This window comes from Suncus etruscus, chromosome 8 (genome assembly GCF_024139225.1).
Source record: "Suncus etruscus isolate mSunEtr1 chromosome 8, mSunEtr1.pri.cur, whole genome shotgun sequence".
Taxonomy (NCBI): Eukaryota; Metazoa; Chordata; class Mammalia; order Eulipotyphla; family Soricidae; genus Suncus; species Suncus etruscus.
The window spans coordinates 94,104,330-94,119,669 of NC_064855.1; the positions used below are offsets into that span (position 1 = coordinate 94,104,330).

Here is a 15,340-nt window from a genome sequence, read left to right on the forward strand (position 1 = left end):
GGAAAATAGTCAGGAGGAGGAGGACACATACCAGATATAAAGGGAGTCTATGCAAGGGATGGACAGTATCAGATGATAAAAAACCCTTGTCTTTGACCACAGAACTGAGATGAGGAAGTAATAGGGGCAGGGGTGAAGACAACGGGATTAAAAATATCATAAAGATAGTGCTGGAGGAGAGAGCCACAATCATTAGTACATCCGAAACATCATAAACATAAAACTATTGTAAACCATATCACCTCAACTACAGCAGAAAGAAAGGAGATAAAAAGAAAATCAACAATAATCACAAATGGGAACGAGCTGGAGATGATGGGCAAGTTCTGGAAGTGAAACTGTCCTACAATAGTGTGCCAGAATGTAATGCACTGAAATAATGACAGTTAATGTGGTTAAGACATGGAAAATTTTGTGTGTGTTTCCAGATGCCACTACAAAACATCAGAAATAAAATCAGGCACAGAGCAGCTGGCTGAGGGAGTGTTTGGAGCTGTGAAGGGGTGGGTGTTCCCTGGCATTTCTGTTTGTCAGGCAAACATCGCCCCCAATTGCTCTATTTGTCTATATGGGCTCCTTCAGTTGCTATGACCAAAGGCTGGGGCAGAGAAACCTGTGCTGAACACATTAAGATTATAAAGAAATAGGGCTGGTGAGGTGGCGCTAAAGGTAAGGTGTCTGCCTTGCAAGCACTAGCCAAGGAAGGACCGCAGTTAGATCCCCCAGCGTCCCATATGGTCCCCCCAAGCGAGGGGCAATTTCTGAGCACTTAGCCAGGAGTAACCCTGAGCATCAAACGGGTGTGGCCCAAAAAACCAAAAAAAAAAAAAAAGAAAAAAAAAGATGACAAAGAAATACGGAACCAGAGGATAGCACAGTGGTAGGGCATTTGTCTTGCATGCGGCTGACCCAGGACGGACCTGGGTTCTATCCCTGGCGTCCCAAATGGTTCCTCCAAGCAAGAAGCAATTTCTGAGCCTATAGCCAGAGTAACTCCTGAGAATCACCGGGTGTGACCCAAAAACAAAAACAAAAGATTACAAAGAAATAAATTCCAGACAAAGCAGTCTCATGAGCATTGAGTGACAATGAAAGATGATCAACCCTAAATGCCCAACCCAAAGTCAATTACAATAGAAACAAGCGACCCAAACTACAACAAGCTATACACAAAAGGGACCTGTTTACACCAGCAGTCCAGGGGGCTAAGGGTGGAGATATGGGATGCATCCTGGGAACAGGGGTGGAGGGAGGTCAACACTGGTGGTGGTGGGAATGGCCCTATTTCACTGTCACTGTGCACCTTAAATATAACTCTGAAAGACTTGTAATTCTAATAATAATAATAATAATAATAATAATAAAGCAAATTTTTAAAATTAAGGAAAGAAATTCCAGAAAAAGAAAAGGTCTCCCGAAGCTCCTCTGCAGATTGCAAAGGGGAGCAAGGCCCCCTCCCCGTCTTGCCCAGGGACCCAGGCAGAGAGACACAGCAGATGCATGCGCTTTAAGGTTGGCTGGGAGAGAAGCCAGAATTGCCAGGTGGAGGCCAGAGCGTGGCTGCGGGATCTGGTACTGGCGCGCCCCCCTAGCGGACTATATGGGCTCAGTGCCTCTGGCGGACCGAGGTGGGGAGGGTCCATTCAGCCCTTGGCAGGGAATTGCAAAAGGCTGCGGCGTATTCTTCCCGTGTGCTGGGGATTTAAGAGAAAGAATGCTAGGAAGCCTGAAACCAGACCTAAATAATCGGTAACCAATATTTGAAAAATTTTTATTACGTTTAGAACAAATATTTAAAAAGTCAACGCAAAAAAGTAAAGGATGTCGGGGCCGGGCGGTGGCGCTAAAGGTAAGGTGCCTGCCTTGCCTGCGCTAGCCTTGGACGGACCGCGGTTCGATCCCCCCGGTGTCCCATATGGTCCCCCAAGCCAGGAGCAACTTCTGAGCACATAGCCAGGGGTAACCCCTGAGCGTTACCGGTGTGGCCCAAAAAAAAAAAAGTAAAGGATGTTATCCTCGGCAGGACAAAAGTAACTTCCATGCAACTTGTTTCAAAAGTGAATATTAATGTTGGTTATATTATTTATAATATCGGTTACTATTGGTTCTAATATTGGTTAATATTCTATTAGCATTAATAGAAAAATGAAGTAACAAAATTTTCTTTTGCATGAATGGAGATGGAGGTTATTATGCTGAGTGAAATGAATCAGAGGAAGAGGAATAGAGATAAAATAATCTCACTTATTAATGGGATATAAAAAATAAAAGATAGTGTGGTGATAATATCCGGAGATAGTAGAAAAGAGGGCCAGGAGGATCCGTCCATGGTAGGAGGCTTGCCACAAACAAGCAATGAGAGCAGTTAGGACAGACTTTGACAATGATAGTTGGAAATGATCACTCTGAACCAAAACTGGGTGCTGAAAAAAGGTAAAGCAAGATGCATTGTTGTGTATGTAAATATTTTGGGGGATTACTATGTTGCTCACCCTAAACTGATTAGGTGATTGTGCCCTACCCTAGGGTGTGACCTGGCATTCTGCCCCCACCCTAGGGTAGGACCTGATTCTGCTTTCACCATTGGTTGGTATCTGATCCCACCATTGGGTGGGGACCTGATTCTGGAGTATAAAAAACAGGAGTCTGTGGAAGGCCGGAGCTTTTGGCTGGCTGGAACTGAATCTGAGTCTTTGGGACTTCAGTTTTGTCCTTCCGATAAAGCAAATATTTCCACGAGCCTGACCTGTCTGCGAGCTGTTTACCCGCCGTTTCACCTCAGAACCGTGGGCTAGGATCAGGGGTAGCAGACGCGTGCTAGCTGGAGAAGAAAAAGGGCCTCATTCTCCATCCCACCCATCAGTCAACCTCTTCAGGGGCTGACTGCTACAATGCATTATATCCCTTCAGTAACAATATTGCAAACCACATTGTCTAAAGAGAGAGAGAAAAAGGAGAGAGCAAAACAGACCACTATGACAGTGATAGTTGGAAGGAATCACTCTGGACAATAACTGAGTGTTAGATGGAGGTAAAATGATATGCATGGAACCCCTCTATTAATAATAGTGTAAATCACAGGGTTTAAATAGAAAATTAAGGGGAGAAAGAGAGAGATGGGTTAAATGCCTTCCCAGGAGGGAGGGGAGAAACTGTGGACCATGGTGGTAGGAAATGTTCAGGGAAGAAGGGTGGTTATACATTGTAAGACCTGAAACACCCCCCCCCTCACTCATGAACAATATTGTGATTACAATGTTTAAATAAAAGAAAAATACTGGTTACATAATATTTTCCTGTTGTTTTATTTAGTTTGTTTTTGGTCCACATTGGCTATACTCAATGCTTATACCTGGTGAAATATGGGGAACCATATGCAGTGCTGGAAATTGAATTTTAGTTGATTAAAATGGACGCCCTCATCCTCTGATCTTAACCGTGAATAGAATTATTTTTTTGTTTGGGGAGCAACACCCAGTGGTAATTTAGGATTACTCCTGGCTCTATGCTCATAAAGCATTCCTGGCAGACTCAGGGACCATAAGAGATGCTGAGGATCAAACCCGGGCCAACAGTGTGCAAGGAAAACACTCTACCCACTGTGCTATTTCTTCAGCCCTGGCTGCAGTACCAATGTGGCATTTTTGATAGAGAAGATTGGGAATGCCACCCTACTCTTTCATCTGTATCAGAACTGAAGGGCAGATGACTTTTAGGAGATGCTTTCTGAGGTGGGCACATTCCTTTTATTTATTTATTTAGTTAGTTAGTTAGTTAGTTAGTTAGTTAGTTAGTTAGTTAGTTAGTATTGGGTTTGGGGCCACATTCTCAATGTTCAGAGGTTTTTTCCTGATTTCTGTGCTCAGAAATCACTCCTGGCAGGCTCAGGGAACCATATGGGATTCTGGGGATCAAAACCGAGTTGTCGGGGCCCGCGAGGTGGCGCTAGAGGTAAGGTGTCTGCCTTACAAGTGCTAGCCAAGGAAGGACCACGGTTTCGATCCCCGGTGTCCCCATATGCCCCCCCAAGCCCGGGGCAATTTCTGAGCACTTAGCCAGGAGTGACCCCTGAGCATCAAATGGGTGTGGCCCGAAAAAAAAAAAGTTGTCTGCCTGCAAAGCAAATGGATGGAGCACATCTTTGCTATGCCTCATAGAACTGATAACAGTAATTGAACCTGGGCCTTGTAAGCTACAGTCTCTGGAACCTTCTATCCAGCCTTGGGGCTCTTAAAACAGAGAGGGTTTTTTGTTTGTTTGTTTGTTTTGTTCTTGTTTTTTTGGGTTTGTTTTGTTTTTTTTGGATCATAATCTGCAGCACTCAGGTGTTGCTCCTGGCTTCTGAGCTCAAGAATCACTCTGGCAGGCAGGGGGTATCATATGGGGTGCTGGGATTTGAACCACTGTCTGTCCTGAATCAGCTGCATGCAAGGCAAATGCCCTGCCTGCTGTGCTATCTCTCCAGCCCCTAAACCAGAGATTTTTAATTTCAGACTCAGCATGCACTGTAAACAAATCACTTAAACAAGGTAGGCTTGGTTACAATAAATGTTCTTTGTTGCACTTACTGCTTTTAGGTTGAGTGAATCTTTAAAACATGAACACAAGAAAGAGTTCCAAGTCTCTGTATCTAATCTGAATTTCTGTGTAATGTAATTTAATTTTTTAAAAATTTATTTTAGACTCCATGGTTTACAAAGTTGTTTATAATATAGTTGATTTTGACATTCAATTCTCCAACAGGAATCCCATCGCCAGTGTGACTTTCCTCCTACCATTGTCACCACTTTCCCAGAGCCTGTCCCCTTAGTAGGCCACACAATAATTTATTTAATACTACTGGTTACAACAGAATGGTTAATGGATTATTGAAAAAAATACTCTAATCTGAATTTCATCTGATCAGACAAGAGAAACACAGAATGTAGTTAGTTTCACTCTTTAGCTAGGATGCTCTTCTGAATTCCCTTTTGTACAGCAGATGGTACCAGCTAGTTGAAACCGATTAGTTTATTATCAAAGGATCATATCTGCAATCTCCATCAATTACTTCTCTTTTATTTTTGTTTTTTTGGGCCACACCTAGCGTTGCTCAGGGGTTACTCCTGGCTGTCCTGCTCAGAAATAGCTCCTGGCAGGCAAGGGGGACCATATGGGACACCTTGGATTCAAAACTAACCACCCTTTGGTCCTGGATCAGCTGCTTGCAAGGCAAAGGCCACTGTTGCTATCTCTCCGGGCCCCCAATTACTTCTCTTATTATCAGCCTCATTTTTTCTTTCTTTTTGTCTTCTTTCTTTCTTTCTTTCTTTCTTTCTTTCTTTCTTTCTTTCTTTCTTTCTTTCTTTCTTGCTTGCTTGCTTGCTTGCTTGCTTGCTTCCTTCCTTCCTTCTTCCTTCCTTCCTTCTTCCTGCCTTCCTTTCCTTCCTCCTTCCTTCTTTCTTTCTTTCTTTCTTTCTTTCTTTCCTTTCTTTCTTTCTTTCTTTCTTTCTTTCTTTCTTTCTGTGCTATCTCTCCGGGCCCCCCAATTACTTCTCTTATTATCAGCCTCATTTTTTCTTTCTTTTTGTCTTCTTTCTTTCTTTCTTTCTTTCTTTCTTTCTTTCTTTCTTTCTTTCTTTCTCTTTCTTTCTTTCTTCCTTCCTTCCTTCCTTCCTCCTTCCTTCCTTCCTTCCTTCCTTCCCTTCCTTCCTTCCTTCCTTTCTTTCTTTCTTTCTTTCTTTCTTTCTTTCTTTCTTTCTTTCTTTCTTCTTCCTTCCTTCCTTCCTTCTTTCCTTCCTTTTTCCTTTCTCCTCCCTCCCCTCCCTCCCTCCCTCCCTCCCTCCCTCCCTTCTTCCTTCCTTCCTTCCTTCCTTCCTTCCTTCCTTCCTTCCTTCCTTCCTTCCTTCCTTCCTTCCTTCCATCCTTCCTTCTTCCTTTCTTTTTTCTTTCCTCTTTTTTTATTTTTTGTATCTTTATTTAAACAACGTGATTACAAACATGACTAAAATTGAGCATCAGTTACAAAAAGCACACACCCCCTTCACCAGTGCAACATTCTACTTCTCTCACTCATTTATTAACATTGTCAGATAGTTAGAAATAGCTTTTTTGGAGGGAAGTCCATATTTGAAAGTTTCCCAAAAAGGGCTGGACCAATCCGACCTGGCTCAGGAGCGACCCCCTGGCGGTAACTCTGGAAGTGCAGCGGTTCCAATTCATTGCGCGACTTTGCAAGACGAGCGCTCTGGATTCCCCATAAGGTCCCCCAAGCCAGGAACGATTTCTGAGCACTTAGCCAGGAGTAAGCTCTGAGTATTACCAGGTGTGGCCCAAAGAAAATCAAAAACAAATAAATAAAAAAGAATTCAGTGCTGGTGGGGTGGGATGAAGCGCTAGCCCAGTGATAGGGCGTTTGCATCGCACACAGCTCACCGGGGACCAACCCAACCCACGTTTGATCCCCACCATCCCAATAGGATCCCCAAGCCAGCCAGATTTCTGAGTACAGAGCTCCAGGGAGTTACCCCCCTGATCGCCTCCAGGTGTGACCCCAATTCCCCTATACCTCTCCCCGCCCCCCACCAAAAAAAATTCAGTGCTAGAAAATGAAGAATAGCCCAGGATCTCTGCTTTGGGTAGCTGGGATACAAATAATTGCCCGTGATCTCAGCAGTCTCCCCAAAGTAACCGGGGAGTCCAGTACTTGAACTAAAAAAAGGGGGGAGTTTGGTGGGATCATTTGGGGGGCTGGCAATGTCCACCAAGTTTTGCACAAACCAGCATTACCTGGTTCAAGAAAGAGGGGGGGCGCTCGGAGTTCTCCGGAAGCTACACTGGAGTGCACACCCCACTGGCAAAGTTGGGGCGTCCCTCCCCTAAAGGCCGGCGGGCGCTGGCTGGGGCGGAGCTGTCAAAGTTCGGCCTCTTCCGCGCATGCGCCCTCGCGCCCGGCTCCCTGTTTGGCTCCCGGTGGCCGCCCATGGCGCGGGCAGGGGACGACGGGCTCGGGGCCCGAGGGTGGGGGCCCTGGGGGCGCTGGGTGCTCTTGCTGATCGGGCTGGAGGCGACGGTGGCGGCGGCGGCGGGTGATCCCTCTCTGCACCGGTGGCCGGTGCCCTACAAGTGAGTGAGTGATTGAGTGAGGCCCGGCCCGGGCCCCAAGTGACAGCCCAGAGTGTTAGCGGGTTCGAGGCCAAGGGGCACCCCGAAGTGCCTTGGGGAACCTGGTTGAGTGTCCGGGAGTCACTCTGGGATCTTTCTGTTCGGGATACTGGAGTTCTTTAACGAGGCGAACCCGCCTTGAAGCAGGGGAGTCCCTGATCCTGGGCGTAACTTGATAGGGGTGTCTTAATTTGGGGAACCACACCTCCCAGGTGAAGATCAGGAGTGACACCTGACACTTCTGTGTTCGGGGTTCACTCCAGATGGGTGTCCCGGGATTTTAAGGTTTGAATTTGGGTGGGCATACAAGTGCCCTGTCTCTGTTACTATCGCTCCAGCTGCAAAAAGGGTGCATTTTAGTTACAAGTTTAGGGCTCCTCGGTTAGTTTGGGGACACTGATGAGATCGTGCTAAATGACTTGATGCTTGTCCTGGTATTCGTTGGCATGAAGGCATCCCTTAGCGCAGTCGACAGTCTGATGGAACGACCCCTGGGATTTTGGGGGTTTCATCTCTGAAAGTTCCCCTGGCCCCCCAGAAATTAATCCATCATTCCCAGGCTGGAGGGTGTCGAGTTTCTCCCTTAGTCCCCTGTTGGCAGCCTAGAACTAGGAGGGAGGGTGCAGGCTTGCCTCTGAGGTTGATTCCAAGGTTCCTCCTAGATGTAGAATTTTTGCTTCACTTAAGACAAGAGTATATAGTGAAGCACTTTTGCCAAAGCAAAACTGTCCAGGTTCCCCGTTTTGGAGACCAGAGGCTGGGCTGGGGTGGGGGGTGACTGCATTCTGGAGCCAGTTCAGGGTTCAGATTGTGCTGAGGGTTTACTGCCCAAAGATCCCGGGTCGTTGCTCAACGTCTCTGTGCCCCACGTGCACAGAGTCAGGAGGCAGAATTTAATCACAAGTTCCTCTGCAAATTGGCACATTTGCTCAGGACTTACTCCCCGCTCTGTGCTCAAGGATCTCCTGGGTTCAGTCCCAGTCCCGCACACCCCAAGCAGGGCCAGGATTGATTCCTGAATGCCGAGCCAGTAGTAACCCTCAGCTGAGCGTTGTTGGGTATGGGCCCCAAAGCAAAATATAAAAAAAATAGAAAAGTGTATGCCAGTGTTTTCTCTAAAGGTTTTGCACTTACTGGTTATTCCTTTTAACCGTTGAAGAAAAACATATGCTGTGGGCAAATGAAGTACATATGGAAGGAAATAGGATAAGTAATAAAAAACTATTTTTCTCTTCCTCCCCTTTACCTCCTGGTTCCAATATGAGGAAGGTATCTATTAGTGTGAATTCAGCAGCTTCTCTCATTTAGTTTGATTGATTCAGCGATAATCCTATTGCTGTCTCTTTTTTTGGGGGGGGGGGGTCACACCTGGCAGCGCTCCTGGCTCTACACTCAGAAATCGCTTCTGGCAGGCTCGGGGACCATATGAGAGATGCCTGTATTCAAACTACCATCCTTCTGCATGCAAGGCAAACGCCTTACCTCCATGCTATCTCTCCGGCCCTATTGCTGTCTTTTGTTGCGTTTCTACAGCGACTCATTTCATTCTCTGCCTTAATTTATGGTCTCTCTCCTCAGCCTCTTCTAATTCATAACAAGGTTTGTTTTATAGCATAAGGGGGAGCTCTCTACTCCTTTAATGCCACTCACCCCAACCTACAATGCAGGGTCCACTTACCGCTTCTACCTGGAATTCCCTTCTTAATTACTTTCTTGAGTCTAAAGTGCTGTACTACTAGTCCTGCTGTGGACATCATGTTTTCTCTCCTTTGCTTCCCCAGCTTCTATAGTAATCTTGTTATTACTTTTTGTTTGGGCGGTGTTCAGGGCTTATCCGTTCAGGGCTTATCCTGGTTCTGCACTCAAGAATCACTCCTGGTGGGCTCAGGAGGATCACAATAAAGTGCCAGGAATTGAATTTGCTCGGCTGCGTGCAAGGGCATTGCCCTGCCTGCTGTGCTATATCTTGAAAAAGTATTTTAAAAATATAGGCCAGGTCTTCAACCCCGTTCTCTGCTCTTGTCACTTCCACTCACACAGCACTGTTGTTTTCTTTGGTGCTTCGTGTATTTCTTTGGCTTTCAACCTTGTGCTTCATTTCTTATTTAACTTCTTCCAGCCCCAAAAGTTCCTTGTGGAAGGGAACATTTAAATGTACTTACCAGGAGCATGGAGATTGGGGTCCATGCAAGGCCCAACAAATTCATGTTTCATCCCTAAGTACCATGCTGCCCCTCAAGCATTATTGTCAAGGTGATGCTGCTGTCCCTGGCACTGCAGGGCATTGAGCACCACATCCTCAGGCCCTAACATGGAACCAGGTTGGGTGGATATCACTAGGAGGGGTCCCAGATCCCTGAGAACTGCTTTAGGGACACCCAAATAGTATCCCTACTTCGCAGTGTAGTGTCTTACATAAGGGAGCTCCTTAGAAAATAAATATTGTTTGAGAGGATACTGGTCAGTTGTTAAGAAAATAGAATAGTTAATAACATTTGAAATGTCTTCATACCCAGTTTGGGGAATTAAACATTGTAAAATCACCCCTCACACTGTATATCCAAGCCTAGGTGAACAAGTCTGAATCAGGGTCACACAATAATTAATCCAAACCAAGCTGAGGGTGAAACACTTGTAGTTTGGCTGTCTTCTATCTAGTATGGAGCCTGCTGCCTGCCAGAACTACCATTTTTATTGAGTATAGAGACCACTCTAAGGTGGGGCAGCCATTGAGCCTGTCTAGCCAGGTTTACACATAAGACAATCTTTGTTTTGGGTGAAACCAAGTTGTAAACAGATACAATGAAACTAGGGATAAACTTCGTTTTAGGTAAAAATGTGTAACCCAACAAAACATGACATGAAAGCTATTAATTGCTCAGTAATATGTCTCCTTTGCTAAAATCTGAACTAGTAAACATTTCAAGGTGGTTTCTACCTTCAAAAATTTCAGTGAACGATGAGAAAAAGGGAAGGGTGCATTTATTATTAAAGTGTGTGAGTGAGACTTACATAGCAAGGTAATAATCAAGATGCTAAGCCAACATAATGGGAAAACTGATCTACACCATTGAATGGGGGGCTGGGGGCTTGGGAGGAGGGGTATTGGGGTCCTTGGGAGAAACTGGAGACACAGGTGATGGAAGTGGTTGTTAGAATTCTATGCATGAACAACCATTATTAGTAGCATTGTAAATCACAGAATCTCAGTTTAAACATTTTTAATAATTTCATCTTTATTGATAATTTAAAACTAAAGAAGTGTTTTAGAATGTCATTTGCTCTTAGAACATCATTGAGGGTTATTTTATGGGCTAACTCATCAAATGTCTATGTATATCATGAGGGCTAATCTTTGTGTGTTTTCTCTGAACATGTTAGTGATAAGGAAGTGGACATTATAAATGGGCAAAGAAAACTAGAGTCCTGTTAGAACCTATGTTGTTGGTTTCTTCTAGACGCTTTTCCTTCCGGCCAGAAGCAGATCCTTATTGTCAAGCTAAATACACCTTCTGTCCAACTGGCTCTACTATCCCTGTTATGAAGGAGAATGATGTCATCGAGGTCTTTCGGTTGCAGGCCCCTGTGTGGGAATTTAAATATGGAGGCCTCTTAGGACACTTGGTAAGGCTGCTTCTAGGTCTTAGAAGCTTTTGATGATGTAAATGATTTATGTAGTGAATTTGAAGAAACAGCCGTTCTTCACATGGGTGATTTGAAATCATGTTTAGATCTTACTATTTTAGAATTTATGTTAAATGTGTAGTAAAAAAAAAAAAAAAAGCTTTTGTAACACAGTAGATAAGTTGCACTCACCTTTTTTTTTTAGACATTTATTTCGGTTTGGGGGCCACACCCGGCACTGCTCCAGGGTTACTCCTGGCCCCGTGTTCAGAAATTCCTCCTGGCAGGCTCGGGGGACCATGTGGGATGCTGGGAATCGAACCTGGGTCTGTCCCGGATCTGTCACATGCAAGGCAAATGCCATACCTACTGCGATGCCATCGCTTGGCCTCAGTAGATAACAGTTGTACTCACCTTAATCACTTTTAATATCCTGAATCCAAACCCAGATCCAGGAAAGGGAGAAAAGGAAACCTAGAGAAAGGGGCTACGTGGGGAAGAAGCAGTTGCTTCCTCTAGTACTCAGCTTACTTTGCCATTTGAGCATCCTTTTACCCTATAAGTCATCTAGATGTCCTTCCTGAGCCTCTGGCACAGAGACGTTTGAAACTCATTTTAAGTCTTAAAGCGGGAATCTGTCCACATAGAACACACAGTCCTTGTGTTAGAGCTGAGTTGCAGTAATGCCAAGCAGAGGAGGGGCTGGAGTTCAGAGCCATAGAGGGTCATGAGAACAGGAATATAAAAGAGAATCAATTAAGTACCTGTTCTATCAGTTATGAAGCTGCGGTTATTTTTTCTTCTTTGGCTCCTGCACCAACAGTGAGCTCACAAATATGTTTGTAACATGTATTGTCTTTACACAGAAAATCATGCACGATGCCATTGGATTTAGGAGTACATCAACTGGCAAAAACTATACAATGGAATGGTATGAACTTTTCCAACTTGGAAACTGCACCTTTCCCCATCTCCGACCAGAAATGAGTGCCCCTTTCTGGTGTAACCAAGGAGCTGCCTGCTTTTTTGAAGGAATTGATGATATGCACTGGAAGGAAAATGGAACGTTAGTGCAAGTAGCAACTATATCAGGTAAGTTTCAAAGAAAATAAAATAAAATAAAATAAAAGGCAGTATATGATCAATGAAAATGAAAGATGATCCTTCTTAGAAGCATTTTAGTATTACACATTTGAGATTCCTTAAACAATTTAAACATCTTCTCTAGTAGATGTTGTTCTCTGGATATGTTAGAGTGTCCCTAAAAAATAGTAGGATTTCTCTGCACGTGTGTGTTGATGGTAAGTGAAGGAAGAGCTCGGCAAAACTTTGATCAGGAACCAGGTGGATGGCTCTAGTTTACATTTTCTCCTAGAGATGAACTAACTGTCCAGTGTTAGAATGGTGACAAGACTCCTGTATTTGAGAGGCAGGGAGTTGTCTCTTAAGTTGTCTTTCCTCTCCAAAGTCCAAAATAAAAAAAGATAAAAATTATTAATTGAAGTGTGGGTCTTCGGGTAATCATAATGCTTTTGACCTTTATATTCACAAAGCATTTTCAAATATATTACTGCACAGCTCAGTGAAAAAGATCCTCTTTCCCTTTATAAATAAATTGAGATTCTGGGCTGGGGACTTAGCTCAGGATTAAAACATTTGCTTTGCAAATGTGACATTCTGGAGGTGATACTTGACGCAGCTTCATCTCCCATCCACCCACCCATCCACCCCCAAATTAAGGTTCAATAGGTTATGTGAATTACCTCTTCAGTCACAGAGCTGTAGATAAAACCAAGAATAGAATCTGGGCATTTTAAACTACTCACCATGTCATTTCTTAATCTCCTTTCTGCTTTCTAACTGATGTGTCTGTCCCAAACTAGTCCAGTAATATAAAAAGCCATTTCTCTTTTAATGATGTTCAGTATAATAAATAGCTCCTCTTCCACTATAGGCCATTTCATATTTCTCCTTTATTTGAACCTACCTCATTATCTGAAATCTCCTCCTGCTATGAAAATATAAACATGTGAACATATTATATTTGCCATTGTAATTTTCCAGAACTCAAATCTTTACTATCAACAGTCCTGTGACTGTTGTTTGTTGGCTTTTCTCATGTTACAAAATAGGTGTTCTCAAGCATTGTATTTTTATTTGTTTGTTTGTTTTTGGGTCACACCCAGAAGTGCTCAGGGGTTACTCCTGGCTCTATGCTCAGAAATCGCTCCTGGCAGGCTCGGGGGACCATACGGGATGCCGGAATTCGAACCACCGTCCTTTTGCATGCAAGGCAAATGCCCTACCTCCATGCTACCTCTCTAGCCCCTCTGAAGCAATCTTAATGGCTTAAAGGTGATGGCTTTCTGTGGTGCCAGAGAGATAGTATAGCGGGTAAGGGGCTTGCCTTGAATGTGGTTGAACTGGCTTTAAAATTCAGCACCCCATGTGGTCTCCCAAGCCCACCAGGAATGATCCCTGAGTATAGAGCTAGGAGTAAGCCCTAAGCACCACCCAGTGTGGCCCCACCCCCCCAAAAAAAAAGAGGAATAAAAAATGTGGTTATTTAAAATTTTAAGAACATTATTTCCAGTTTTAAGAAAAGAGCTTTTGCACAACACAACTTACTCCTATAAAGATGATCAAGGCAGCCACTTTTTTCATTTTAGAGGACATAAAGGTTTGATTTGATGGATTCAAGGCCATATTACCTAAGAAAGGCTTTAAAGGGTGATGCAAACTGACTTGGTAGGACCAAGCTCTAGTAGGCAGTGAGTACCCAGGTGAGGTTCTAAGCATCCAAGAGTACACATTTCAGTACCATTTGGAAATGTCTCCAGAATAGTGCATGGTGGTAGGAGAGAGCTTTGCTTCGTGGACTCTAACTTCATGAACCTGGTCAGAAGTTTAGTTGATGCACTGGAAGGATGTGAGTGATGAACAAGGAAAGTTGTAAGTGTAAGTATCACAACAGCTTCAAATGAAGAAAGGGAAATGCCAAATATCCCAGGTGGAAATGACAGGGTTCTTCCTCACACAGCCCTATGGCCAGCTGTACAACTGCACACTGCCATGCAGTCAGCTGTGCTTTGTGGCTCTGCAGTTTGACATTCAGTTCTTACACTGTTTACCCTTTCACTTCTTCCTCTTCTGCATCTTTCTCCTTGTTTTTCTCTTTTGAGGTTTCTTGAGTGGGGTAAAGTAAAAGGAATAATGCAAATATGGAACTTCACTTTTGACTAACTTCACTCTGTGATTTCCAATTCTGTGATTTCCATCCCCCAGATATAAAACAAGGTTGAAAATCATTGACTGTGACGATTATGTAATTAATACATACAACTTCTCTATATGTGGCTTTATCTATCATCTACAATTTTTAAAATCTTTGTCTTTGAAAAATGAATTAAAAATGACCTAAACTTGAATTCTCTACTAAGATGCAGGTCTGTAAATTCAAAAACTGTTTATGTTATTCATGAGGTTTTTAATAAGGTTAAGATATTTGGTGTTACATAGGTGATGTTTTTGTTTGTTTTAATAGGTAACATGTTTAACCAAATGGCAAAATGGGTGAAATGGGACAATGAAACTGGGATTTATTATGAGACGTGGACGGTACAATCCAGCCCAGGAAAAGAGGCTGAGACGTGGTTTGAATCCTACGACTGTTCTAAGTTTGTATTAAGGACTTATTATAAATTGGCTGAACTTGGAGCACAGTTCAAGAAGATAGAAACCAATTATACAAGAATATTTCTTTACAGTGGAGAACCTATTTACTTGGGAAACGAAACATCTGTTTTTGGACCAACAGGAAACAAAACTCTTGCTTCAGCCATAAAAAAATTTTATTACCCCTTTAAACCACATTCATCAACTAAAGAATTTCTGCTCGATTTTCTGAAAATTTTTGATGAAGTGATTGTACACAGACAGTTCTATTTGTTTTATAATTTTGAATATTGGTTTCTACCTATGAAATTCCCTTTTATCAAAATAACATATGAAGAAATCCCTTTACCTAGTAGAAACACAACACTCTCCAGACTATAAAACTTTGATTCTATGTTTTTCTTCAACTACTAGCATTTTGTTTTTTTCCAGGGAATAGCTTTACATATGTGAAGGTCCTATGTCTTCTTTGCGACAAGAAGTAACATGGACATCACACAATCATCATGTAGCTCAGATCTCCTTTATTGGAAAGAAGTGGGGCCGGAGAGATAGCATGGAGGTAAGGCATTTGCCTTTCATGCAAAAGGACGGTGGTTCAAATCCCGCCATCCCATATGGTCCCCTGTGCCTGCCAGGGGCGATTTCTGAGCATAGAGCCAGGAGTAACCCCTGAGCGCTGCCAGGTGTGACCCAAAAACAAATACCAAAAAAAAAAAAAGTAAAATTACTTTACCCTGAGTGAAAGAAATCTCTGGGCCCCTCCTTGTATAATTATTATTCATATCAGGCATACTGGATATTTGGACCTAGTATTCTAAAATTATTGGTACAGTGGTATGCTAAGATTTCAACAATAAGCACTGATATTCATGATGATAAATTTTTGGCTAGTAAA

At 43.3% G+C, this 15,340-nt stretch overlaps 1 protein-coding gene across 1 annotated transcript; it reads left to right on the top strand.

Moving 5' to 3' along the window:
• Positions 1–6,942: 6,942 nt before the first annotated feature.
• Positions 6,943–14,834, top strand: CLN5 (CLN5 intracellular trafficking protein). Its single transcript, XM_049778934.1, has 4 exons — positions 6,943–7,104; positions 10,602–10,767; positions 11,634–11,859; positions 14,312–14,834. Exons 1-4 carry the CDS (start codon positions 6,962–6,964, stop codon positions 14,821–14,823), a joined length of 1,047 nt encoding a protein of 348 aa, XP_049634891.1. The 5' UTR covers positions 6,943–6,961; the 3' UTR covers positions 14,824–14,834.
• The last annotated feature ends 506 nt before the right edge of the window (positions 14,835–15,340 follow it).

What these genes read in the sequence shown, in the direction of transcription:
- CLN5 (XM_049778934.1), top strand. Translation starts at nt 6,962, where the DNA reads ATGGCGCGGGCAGGGGACGACGGGCTCGGGGCCCGAGGGTGGGGGCCC. An exon ending in CGGTGGCCGGTGCCCTACAA is followed by an intron (nt 7,105 to 10,601) that starts GTGAGTGAGTGA and finishes GGTTTCTTCTAG; the next exon opens with ACGCTTTTCCTTCCGGCCAG. An exon ending in GCAAGTAGCAACTATATCAG is followed by an intron (nt 11,860 to 14,311) that starts GTAAGTTTCAAA and finishes TTGTTTTAATAG; the next exon opens with GTAACATGTTTAACCAAATG.